Here is an 11,355-nt window from a genome sequence, read left to right as displayed (position 1 = left end):
TTAAACCTCCTCTTATTTAATGGTCTAGCCCAGTTGGGTCAAAGGTTAGGTATCGCTTCGCGAACTTTTTGGTGTTTCTGTCTTGAATATCGTAATATTTCTAGGTATTTCCGACCCTCCACTGTCCAGTGCTTCATGCAGAGAAGTTTGAACCTGCCTGTCTCTGTCCTCTCCACAAGATTCAGCTCTTCTGGGTGTAGGGATAGATCTGGAATGCCTAAAAAACAGTCGGCAAGAGGGAGGGGCAAGGCCGAAAAGGTATTTTTTCTTTATCAAAAGGCAAGGGATAAGTCTAATATAAAAAGGGATTTTTGAAGCAATAGCAACAGAAACTAGAAATCCTGAGCATTCGATCTGCATCTAAACCGTGGCATTTTCAAAGAACTGTCTCCGTTCAGAAATTTGAAAATACATGAAGCTAACGTTAGGTCAAGTATCTACGTTATAACGGCCATGTCCTTGGTGCTAGTTAGCTTTCTTCTACGTAGCCACTTACTTTACAAGCTACTAGTACTAGCCTATATAGGCGTTAACACCACAAAACTTGTTTAACACAGTTGCTTGCTATGTACAGACAATGAAAGTTTGTTTTTGGATTTGACATTCTATATCAGAACATTTTTTTCTACTAAGGCCATGTTCATATATGACTATAACGTTATGGATGGCATCATCTGTGAACCCCAAAACTGACGCGAGCATGTGAATAAAAAAAGTTTGGAAAAGAAAAAAAGTTTCATTCATTATGAAATCTACTTGGAACAAATAGCAAAACACATTTAATACTAATAGTATAGAGTTTAGTATGGCGAATAATAGTAGACTCTTCTTTTTTGTTTCTTCACAATTTCTTCTTTTCCTAAATTGATTTCGGCATTCTATAACATTAGTGCCATTTTCTGATCCTTTTTTTTTTGCAACATACGACATGTAATATTCTTTCATTTTGTACGATTTACAGTATGGTCGAAAACTTTTTTTTGTGGAAACGGATGGAAATTTATGCGCACGCGGATGTCATCCATATAATCAAATCAACATGGCCTAATGTTACATGTACATTGTCTAACATAGCCTGGGTGCCAATTGTTTTGTGGGTACAGAACGGTTGGCACCTGCGGGCATTCCCATTTTCTGGAGCTTTGTTTTGTCATACATATAGGCCAGGGCCACCACGGAGCCTGTGACCCAGGCTTCACCGGTTACTCAGGGTAAGGATGGGTCCATCCTGGTAGCCATCCATGCCAAGCCTGGAGCCAAGGCTAATGCCATAACAGGTCAGAACGCAAGCGACTCTGTAAATCATTCTGTTTTTATTTTCAGAGTCTATTATCACATGGGGAAATGGTGAGGCACTGACATACAGAGGTTTTTAAGCTCCACAGAGTAAGTGAGAGAAATTGCATGTCACATTAGCTGTGACATGTGTTACATTTTGTAGGCCACACTGACTTAATTTTATGGAAGACATCCGTGCGCGCATTGATTTTCGCCTGTTCTCAAAAAAAAAAAAAAATAAGATCACTTCCTCCGAGGCTCTGACCTGGCTCTAGGTCTGGGTAGTCCATAGTGGTTAGTGACAATACGGAGCCGGGCACCCAGGCCAGGCTACCGAAGCTCCACGACTCAAGGACTCGGTACATTGGTACAGTGCCGATTCATAAATTCCGCAAAAAGCTAGCAAGTGCCGCGGCTTGTCGTATACGTTGCTAAGTACTGCCACAAATTTACAATACCAGCTTTGTATTCCCGTGGTTTAGTAGCATTTTTATTTTTGGCTGGAATTTTTTTTATTCGCCCGCGCACACTAATTTGGGGGTCTTCGGAGGATGTCATCCATAAAATTAAATCGGTGTGGCCTTACAGATAAGGCATAGAAAAAATGTTGTGTTTCCTGTTTCAGTCCTGAAAAAATTAGGGTCGGTAGGTAGGGATTATCTTTTTTTCTTTTTCTTTTTAGACTTCAGTGATATCTATATAGGGGTCCAACTTATACAATACAGTTTAACAAAGTAAAACTTGCATGAGGACACTTTTATTTTCAATGTCAATGTTAGAAAACCATTTATACAATGTTTTATCACTAAGGTGTCAGATCATGGAGCTAGAAAAGGTCATTCAGCTCGAAAATTTATGTCCCTTGCAGGGGTCCACCCCCCAAAAAACTCTAGGGTAGGCAGGTTTTTCTAGGGTCGGTGGGGAAACAGGAAACACAACATTTTTTTTCCTAGGCCCAATGAGATGTATGTAGTGTATACACTAATACACGTGAATATTAAAATACATAATTGCAGGTCTTGTAGACAATATGGTGACTTTTTTCATTAGATATAACAAAAGACATGATCTGAATTTGTCCTGGAGATTTGATTTCTTTCACTCCTGACCACAGATGTAACAGCAGAGACTGTTGGTGTACAGATAGCAGCACCCCCTGCGGAGGGGGAGGCAAATGCAGAACTGTGCAGGTATCTGGCTGCCGTCCTGGAGGTCAAGAAAAGTGCTGTATCATTGGAAAGGGTACGCTTGCAACATTTTGACCTTTTCTATTGCGCCTCAGTTAGTAGAATATTCTTCAATCAGTGATTGTTTTTGAAAGGAAGAAAAATGTACCTCAAAATTTTTGATGTCGACTGTACATCTTGATCATGGAGATTGACAGTCGACATCGAAAATTTGGAGGTAGATGTTTCTACCTTTCAAAAACAGTCACTGATTGAAGAATATTCTACTAACTGTTACTTTTTCGTGACTGATGAACCTCTTCAACGATATTGTTGAACCTCAATACTCTCCAAGCATAGCCTGGTATCCAGCCTTGTTAGCTTTAGTCCGCTACCCAAGATCCGCTTGTTGGCGGGGAGCGGATCTTGGGTAGCGGACTAAAGCTAACAAGGCTGGATACCAGGCTACTCCAAGCAGAGGTTAGGGTTTTGGGTTATTTTTAGCGTGTTTTTAGACTTTTTTATCTGGGTTTCTTTTTTGTACTGGAATTTTCTTTCGGGTTGGGTGAAAGAAAAAATCGAGTACAAGAGAGTAGAATTGATGTAATGACTTTATTAGCGTTTCTGAACTAAAGGAAAGTGCTGTACCACTGTGTAACAGTGGGGTTCAAGTACCTTGTAGACTTGTGGTTAGTGCATTGGGTTCATGAGCTGTCAGCTTGGGTTTGGCATGGGTCTGATCATGAATCCCTGGAGCCAGGAGACCATACTACTACCCCCCGGTAGTACTCGCCTTTGGGTTTCAACTGGAAAGGGCGACTTTGTGTTGTTCTATATATTGTATAATATGATCTGTACCACTAAGGCCACACCAATTTAATTTCTTGGTTAACGGATTCACCTGCTTCATTTTTTTCTGATTTGCAAAAAAAAATTCAGAATCTATAAACTGCAAAATGCTCATATTTTGCCCTGAACAGCTGAAAACAGTCCTTTTCTTCCTACATGTAGTTGTTACAGTGATTCCATCTTTCAATGCAGTGGTATCATTAAAAGTTCAAAATTCATTGTTTAAATTTTGAACCAGGCTGGTGTACCATTTTGGACCATAATAGGATGCCTAGGTCTGTTTTTATTATTTATTGTTTTCGCCCGCCCGCTACATTATTTTACTAAAGAAATCCATTAACCAAGAAATTAAATTGTGTGGCCTAATAAATACATATATTGATTCATACTTGACCATCAGCATGCTTCTTGATAAAGCCAATAAAAGTCTTCACAATAAGTTTGTACTTTGTCTTATCTTTAATTGTGTACTACATAAGCTGTGAGGGCTCATGATTGTCATCTTCCTGTGCAGGGAGCAAAGTCGAGAGAGAAGTCTGTCCGAGTCGACGCTCCTGGAACAACAGTTGATGTCATACTTCAAAGAATAAAAGCAGAAACATCCTGACATTCTCCCCCCCCCCACAGAAAATATGCATGTCCAAAATACTAGTATAACAGTATTTTTAAATGATGTTTAGGCCATGTTGATTTGATGATACGGATGACAACCATGTGCATGAATTTTCGTCTTTTTCCAAAAAAAATGTTTTCTTAACCACATTGTAAATCATACAAAACAGTAACGTTAACTGTTTTAAAATGAGCAAATATATACTGTTAGTTGCAAAAAGAATATTGAAAAACTATACCAATGTCGTAGAATGCCAAAATCAAACAAAAAGGACAAAAAAATGTAAAGAAATGAATTTGAAGAGTAGATTATTTGCCAAACTATACTCTGTGTCATTTGTTCAACCTTCATGACCACGTAGATTTCATAATGAAAGCAACTTTTTTGTGCAAAACTTTTTTTTATTTGCATGCGCGCATCAGTTTTGGGGTTCCCAGAGGACGTCATCCATATAATCAAATCAACATGGCCTTTATTATTTAAAACTTGTAAACATCATCATTGAGGCTTAGAATAGATTTTTCAATTCCAGTGTAGATATATCCATGTTGGAAGCAGATTTGAGAAAGATGTCCTAAGAAAAGTTGATGTTCTTGGAAATTTTACAGTTTATACATGTAATTCTCACAGGATGAAGCAGCAATATATATCTGCAGTAGAACAAAAAGAAAACTGTGACAGTCATGAACATTTTGTTTAAAGACCGTTTGGTCACTGTGACCACTTCTTGGTGAATTCTGTCTACAGTGGCCACTTCTCTGCTGTACGTGACCATATTGTGACATCTAGTGTAAGAGTGTGACTTCACATGTATTTACTTTGAATCATTAAGGTACATGTATAATATATATTACTAAAGCTATTTGGTTGTTTTAGATTCCAAAATATCAGTACAACAAGGAAAGATGCAGTTCCTGTAACCAAAAACAAGTATAAATCCTTCTATAGAAATACATGTAATGGCATAACTTGTGGTTGGATGACTTTGACTTTGGACTATATAAAAGTCAGACCTTTGACTTTCTGTTTCATATTGTAAAATTTATCGTCTAGACATGGCAATGTACATGTGGTAAATGCTCTAGCTCTAAAAAGACAGAAGATTGGGGGTCAGCGTTCAACTTGGCATTAATTTTGTTTTATGAAGATTTACCACACTTGTGGAAGGATTGACATAACAGGTGACTATCAAGATATCAAACCTGAGACCAGACTGTCTTAGGTTTGAACCTCACACCAGGAAGGTCCTCTACTCTTTTCGATAAGTGCGGTGGGTTCTTTAACATGCGTGGGGTGTGGCTCTTCCAAGATCTTCCAACGTCCTATCCGAGGGACATCTCTAACCGAAGCTAGGTATTCATTTACACCTGTGAGTGAAGTGAGGAAAGTCGTGTAAAATTAGTGCCTTTCCCAAGGGCACAAGATTGGTGACATCTGGCAGGATTCGAACCCGGGACCTCTTGGGCCTGGGCCAAAGACGCTACCACTATGCCACCCGACCCCACATCACCTTCTTACTCTGAAATTCTGACCCATTTTTATGACAAGACACTTTAACCCATTTTTATGATCCAGTTTTATGACAAAAAGTAGTTTTATCATTGAGTGATATCCTCCACTTAAAAACCCATTAGTTAAGTGGTTGACATACATGATAAAATCTGACCTGCTTAAATTTTCTAAACACACCTGACCAAAGTCCACCACCAGAACTCTAACTGTGCCAAGGTCATTCCCCCCAGTGATCTTTGTACAGCAGAAAACTTTACAATCTAAGGCCACACAAATTTAATTTGTTGGTTCTCGGATTTTTTCAGAAAAAATACTAGAGTTCCCCGATCTCATACCTTCGCCAAATGATGTTAATCTTTATGACTGACAAATTATAGATTAGATTATTCCCCCCTGATTTAAGAAATAGCAACAAAATTTTCATGAATTATATCATTTTATCATAATCTCAACCAAAAGACAGTCTTATATTAACAAACAATGCATTCTAGCATTTCCTAATAAATTATGCAAATGAGGTCCTTATTTGAATAAATTATGTTTAATGATGTTCACCTCAATTTAACTTTCAAATACCACAAGTATGAAATTCCAGGCAGTTATCATTACATAATTATAAAATTTTCTCATTAATTATGCAAATTAAGTCATTATTAACATAATCAATATCTTCCTGTGTTTCTCTCGTTGTCAATTACCAATGTCACAAGCTTCAATTGTCCTATCATGGAATGCAGCTGATTTATAGAATTTCCTCATAAATTATGCAAATTACATCCATATTTGCATAATTGTCACATAATTATATTAAGCATCACGTAAGCTACCTACATACCAAAAATCACGACGATCCGTCAACCGGTTCTTGAGTTATCCCCTTTTGAATATTTTTACCTTCGCCAAGAAGGTTATGTTTTCTAGGGGCGTTCGTGTATGTGTGTGTGTGTGTGTCTGTCTGTCTGTCTGTCTGTCTGTCTGTCAACACGATAACTTGAGAAGGTCTTGATGGATTGTCTTGATACTTGGTAGGTGGGTAGGTCTTGATGAGACCTCAAAATGATTAGATTTTGGGCCACCTGGCGGCTTGTCATGGTACTGCAGCAGAACTTCCGGTTTTGATATCTCATGATCCAGACATGCTAGGGTGACGAAATTTAGATGGTAGATAGCTCTTGTGCTGGGGATAAAGTGACATGAGTTTGAGCCCCCTAGTTGCTTGCTCTAGAACTGCAGGGGGGTTTAATGGACAAATGTTTAAAGGGGGATAACTCAAGAACCGATGGATGGATCATCGTGATTTTTGGTATGTAGGTAGCTTGAGTGATGCTTGACATAATGATATTACAATTATGCAAATATGGATGTAATTTGCATAATTAATGAGGAAATTCTATTTATCAGCTGCATTCCATAATAGGAAGTTCAAGCTTGTGACATATGAAACACAGGCAGATATCGATTATGCAAATGAAGACTTAATTTGCATAATTAATGAGAAAATATTATAATTGCATAGTGGTAACTGCCTGGAATTTTATACTTGGGGTGTTTGAAAGTTAAGTTAAGGTGAACATAATTAAACATAACTTATTCAAATAAGCACCTCATTTGCATAATTTATGAGAAAATTTCATCATGGCATTCTTTGTTAAGACACACACACACACACATACACGAACGCCCCTGAAAACATAACCTTCTTGGCGAAGGTAATGAAATGACAGGGTGATAAAAAATAAGAACAGGACTAGGCATCCTATTAATATTATAGCCCCAAATGGTACTATAGGAGCCATGAAGTCAATTATTACCACAAAAGGCTGGGTTAATATTTAAACAATGCATTTTGAACTTTTAATCAAACCACAGTAGTGTATTGATAGATGGAAAAAACTGTAACAACTAGGAAGAAAAGAACTTTCCTCAACTGTTGGGGGTGATACAGTATATGAGCATTTTTGAGTTGATTCTGAACCAGAATCTTTTTTGTTGGCAAATCAGAAAAAAATGGCAACCTTGTTTTTTTCATCTTGCCTTGTTTTTTTTGCCCGCTCGCATTCAGTTTGGAATCTGTGGAGGATGTCCTCCATAAAATTTACATGCTTTGGCCTAAATGAAGGCAACTTTACTTTGCCAAACAAATCAAATCAACGTGGCCTAATTTTTTTAGCCTTGAGTCCTGACCAACGGTCGCTACCCCGCCCAAAAGTCAGCACAACTCGTGATACTTAGTAAATTACTGGGTGTGGGTGAATGCCCTGGGTGAATGACTGTTGATGAGTATTTTCCGATCAGCTGGTTTCCTCTAGAACTTTCCGAACGTCATCACAGAGATTGCGTCATTGCAATACGCCGGGCTCTGATTGGTCAGCTCGGTGTGTGTTTCACCCTGATGAATGAAAGAACGGACTTGATTGGTCAGTTGATCTCTATCATGTGGTGATCACGTGTACCAGGCGATATCCAGGCGTAAAAACTCATCGCAGGTTCAGTTCTGCTTCGACTTTGACGAGGAACAGATGTTTTGGTGAGTCTCTCTTGTTCACTGTACACCAGGTTACATACGTTATTTGATACAACGTATTAGCATTTCTCTCCTTTATGTTTGTATTTGAAGCGGATTTTCGTGTGTTACGATTTTGTTTACGAGTCCTGAGCGAGGTCACGTAACGCGTTGACAAAGGTCGGCACGGTTGGTTAGCCTAGCCTCCGTAGCAGGCTTATGGAACTGGGGCTTTGGTGGTCTTCAGCTGTTTTCTAATTAGCCCAGTTCAAAAAGAACGGGGATAATTCCACCAGGCCGGCTATGTTGTCTATGTGCAATCAGAAAATAGCACATAAAAGTTCCCAAAGACCAGGAAGATCCTCAAAACCCCCATGCTATGGAGGCTAGGCGCCACGGTCTCTTGACGGCAAACAGCTGATTCTTCCCGCCTAATTTCAACAACAGGGCACCTCACTGCTACTTCAAGAATGCCTAAATCGCCTCTAAAACGATAAAACTGAACAGTTAGGCTCTTACATATAGCGAAATGTGTTTGGTTTCCAGAAATTATAAGCTGCGAACCAGAACTACAAATGCACTAAGGAAGGAAGCTAGTTGGTGGGAGGGGGGCATATTGAGTCACGGGGGTTGCATCATCACTTCGAGTTATACGTGTACGTTGTCACGTTTCCACCACACTACGTTAAAACTAGAAAATCGTCGTAAACATGAATGGTTGGCTAGGGGAGTAAACTGTCTTTTGGTTATCCTTCATGATTTGGTTATCCTTCATGACAGCGGGCCAACACGTCGGTCTCCTCGGGCCACCTCAGGACCAAAGGCCGCCTACTGTTTTGCCTGTCTCCCCTATACTTACATGTAAATTTTAGCCTCCGTAGCAGGCATATAGAACTGGGGTTTGGTGGTCTTCGGCTGTTTTCTGATTAGCCCAATTTAGGACAAAAATACTGCTGAAACTAGTTAATAACCTGGAACAAGTAATACCCCATTTTCTTCTTGATGTTTCTTCTCCCATTTTTCTGGCAAGATTTTTTGTCATGTGGTGCCAACATCAATGATAAAATCCAACATGCTTTTTGCAACAAAGAACATGTTTGTGTGTGATTAAAGTCTACCACCAGTTACTGTACCAATGTCATTCACTGAAGTAAGTTTGTACAGTAGAAAAGTTTACAACCTAGGCAAATGTTACCTAACCAGGATAGAATCAAGTGCCGGTGTGACCAATGGTCTTTATGATTGATCAAAGTCCACCTGTAACACTGTTCCCCTTTCGGTAGGTCATTCCTCTTAGTCTAACTCTTGACCTTTGTACCGTGGGAAGGTACTATACATGCTAAATTTGCTACCCAATCAGAGATTTAGACATTACCTTACTGGAATGGCATCTGAATTGATGGATAGATTAAACCTTTTGCAGCAAGCTGTGTTGGCACATGCATGGTGAAAGTATTACATCCCTCCCAATCTTAGACATCTAGAGTTGTAATGAAACCACACCACTCACGGGCACTTCGTATGCCAAAGAATAAGATAACTGTCCTTAGGATGGGCAGACGTGGTTCACCTTTTTTTTGTCATAAAGTACATGGAAGGTGCCAAGTACATTTACCTTGAATAAATTACTACTATATTTACCTTCGCCAAGAAGGTTATGTTTTCAGTAGCGTTTGTCTGTTTGTCTGTCTGTCTGTTTGTGAACAGCATAACTCAAGAAGCTTAATATGTATTGTCATGAAACTTGGTAGGTGGGTAGGTCTTGATGAGACCTAGAAATGATTAGATTCTGGGCCCCCTGGCGACTTTTGTTGGTACTGCAGCAGAACTTCCGGTTTTGATATCTCGCGATCTGGACATGCTAGGGTCACGAATTTTGGTTGGTAGATAGCTCTTGAGGTGGGGAAGAAGTGACATGAGTTTGGGCCCCCTAGCAGCTTGTTCTGGAACTGCAGGAGCGTTTCTTGAAAAATCTCCGAAGGTTGATAACTCAAGAACCGGTTGACGGATTGTCATGATTTTTGGTATGTAGGTAGCTGAAGTGATACTTGACATAATCAGATGACAATTATGCAAATCAGGAGCTAATTTGCATAATTAATGAGGACATTCTATAAATCTGCTTCTTTCGATTATACGACTTTGAAACACTTGTGACATGTAATTGAGAACTAGAAAAACATCTGAGGATATAGATTATGTAAATGAAGACCTAATTTACATAATTAATGGAAAATTGTTATAATTTCATAGTTGTAATTGCTGGGAATTTCATACTTGCCGTATTTGGAAGTTAAGTGAAGGTGAACATCAATGAAGATAATTTATTCACATTATGAACTCATTTGCATAATTTATGAGGAAGTGCTAGAATAGCCTATTTTTTTAAGATAAGGCTGCCATTGGGTAGAGAATATGATCAACTGATGTAATCCATGCAAATGACGCTCTTATTTGCGAAATCAATTATTAAAATTGTATAATTCGTCAAACGCAAGGGTTAACATCATTTGGCGAAGGTATGAGATCGTGGAACTCTTGTTACATATTTTGTTTACATGTACCTTGTGCCCCAAACCAGTGGAAGTACATGTATATAGCTTTAACTAATTAATAGGCCCTGGTCCAACTTGTTAATTACTAGTAATTTAATTACTAAAAAATCGCACAGAGATCGTACGTTGTAAGCACGTACAACTCACAACTTGCGCAACAAACGATGCATGCAGACCACACTCTTACACCTTGCGAAACCGTGCGAGTGACGTACGTCGACGCCACTCCTTCCCCACGTTTTCAGAAAAAGAACGTAGCAGACGTAGCCTCCAAAAAAAAACGTACGGACAAAAAGCACGTACGGCGGGTTGTGACCAGGGCTTTAGTCAGTCACGACTGCAGCCATACAATATTTACCGATCAGAAAAGGATACAGCTGTAGCATTTCCTCGTGTACAGACGGTGGCACAATTTCAGAAAAAGGCAACTAAAAGTCCCTGCCATGGAGCTGAGTAGAATGTTGGATGAAGTGATTTCTTTTGTTGAGTTAACCCTCGATCCGTCGGTAGGGTTAGCAGCAGTGCCCTTGTTGCGTTCGGTTGGGTAGGGATAAGTGATATCGCGGGCAGTTCAGTGCAGGGTTGTTGTAAACACGGTCGGTGCCTGGCCGACGTGCGGCTTCGTATTCGTGGTTGGATTTGACCCTAACTGCAGAGACGTCGGTTTCCACACGAAGTGGAAAATCCCCCGACGGGTTGTTGAAGGAGCGGCCTGCTCCCTACACTCCTGCAGATGGGCAGACGCCTCTGATAAAGGGAGATACTTAAGTTCAATTGGACTGTGGCAGACAATTTTGTTATATTTCAGGGTGCCAGTAATTATAAGAAAGCAGGCTGAACACGACTGACAGCAGGCCTTCTCATCTCCCTTCTTACAGG

At 39.6% G+C, this 11,355-nt stretch overlaps 1 protein-coding gene across 1 annotated transcript; it reads left to right on the top strand.

The window, feature by feature from the left end:
- The first annotated feature begins 213 nt into the window (after nt 1-213).
- LOC109478446 (UPF0235 protein C15orf40-like) lies at nt 214-3,900 on the top strand. Its single transcript, XM_019779978.1, has 4 exons — nt 214-258; nt 1,163-1,277; nt 2,393-2,520; nt 3,808-3,900. Exons 1-4 carry the CDS (start codon nt 214-216, stop codon nt 3,898-3,900), a joined length of 381 nt encoding a protein of 126 aa, XP_019635537.1.
- The last annotated feature ends 7,455 nt before the right edge of the window (nt 3,901-11,355 follow it).

This window comes from Branchiostoma belcheri, unplaced genomic scaffold, assembly GCF_001625305.1.
Source record: "Branchiostoma belcheri isolate BF01 breed outbred unplaced genomic scaffold, Haploidv18h27 scaffold44, whole genome shotgun sequence".
NCBI lineage: Eukaryota > Metazoa > Chordata > Leptocardii > Amphioxiformes > Branchiostomatidae > Branchiostoma > Branchiostoma belcheri.
Note: the sequence above shows the minus strand (reverse complement) of the source record. Positions and strands in the feature narration are given on the sequence as shown.

Coding starts and splice junctions, on each gene's coding strand:
- LOC109478446 (XM_019779978.1), top strand. CDS start 214: ATGCCTAAAAAACAGTCGGCAAGAGGGAGGGGCAAGGCCGAAAAG. Junction 1,278..2,392: donor CAAGGCTAATGCCATAACAG/GTCAGAACGCAA, acceptor TCCTGACCACAG/ATGTAACAGCAGAGACTGTT. Junction 2,521..3,807: donor GTGCTGTATCATTGGAAAGG/GTACGCTTGCAA, acceptor CTTCCTGTGCAG/GGAGCAAAGTCGAGAGAGAA.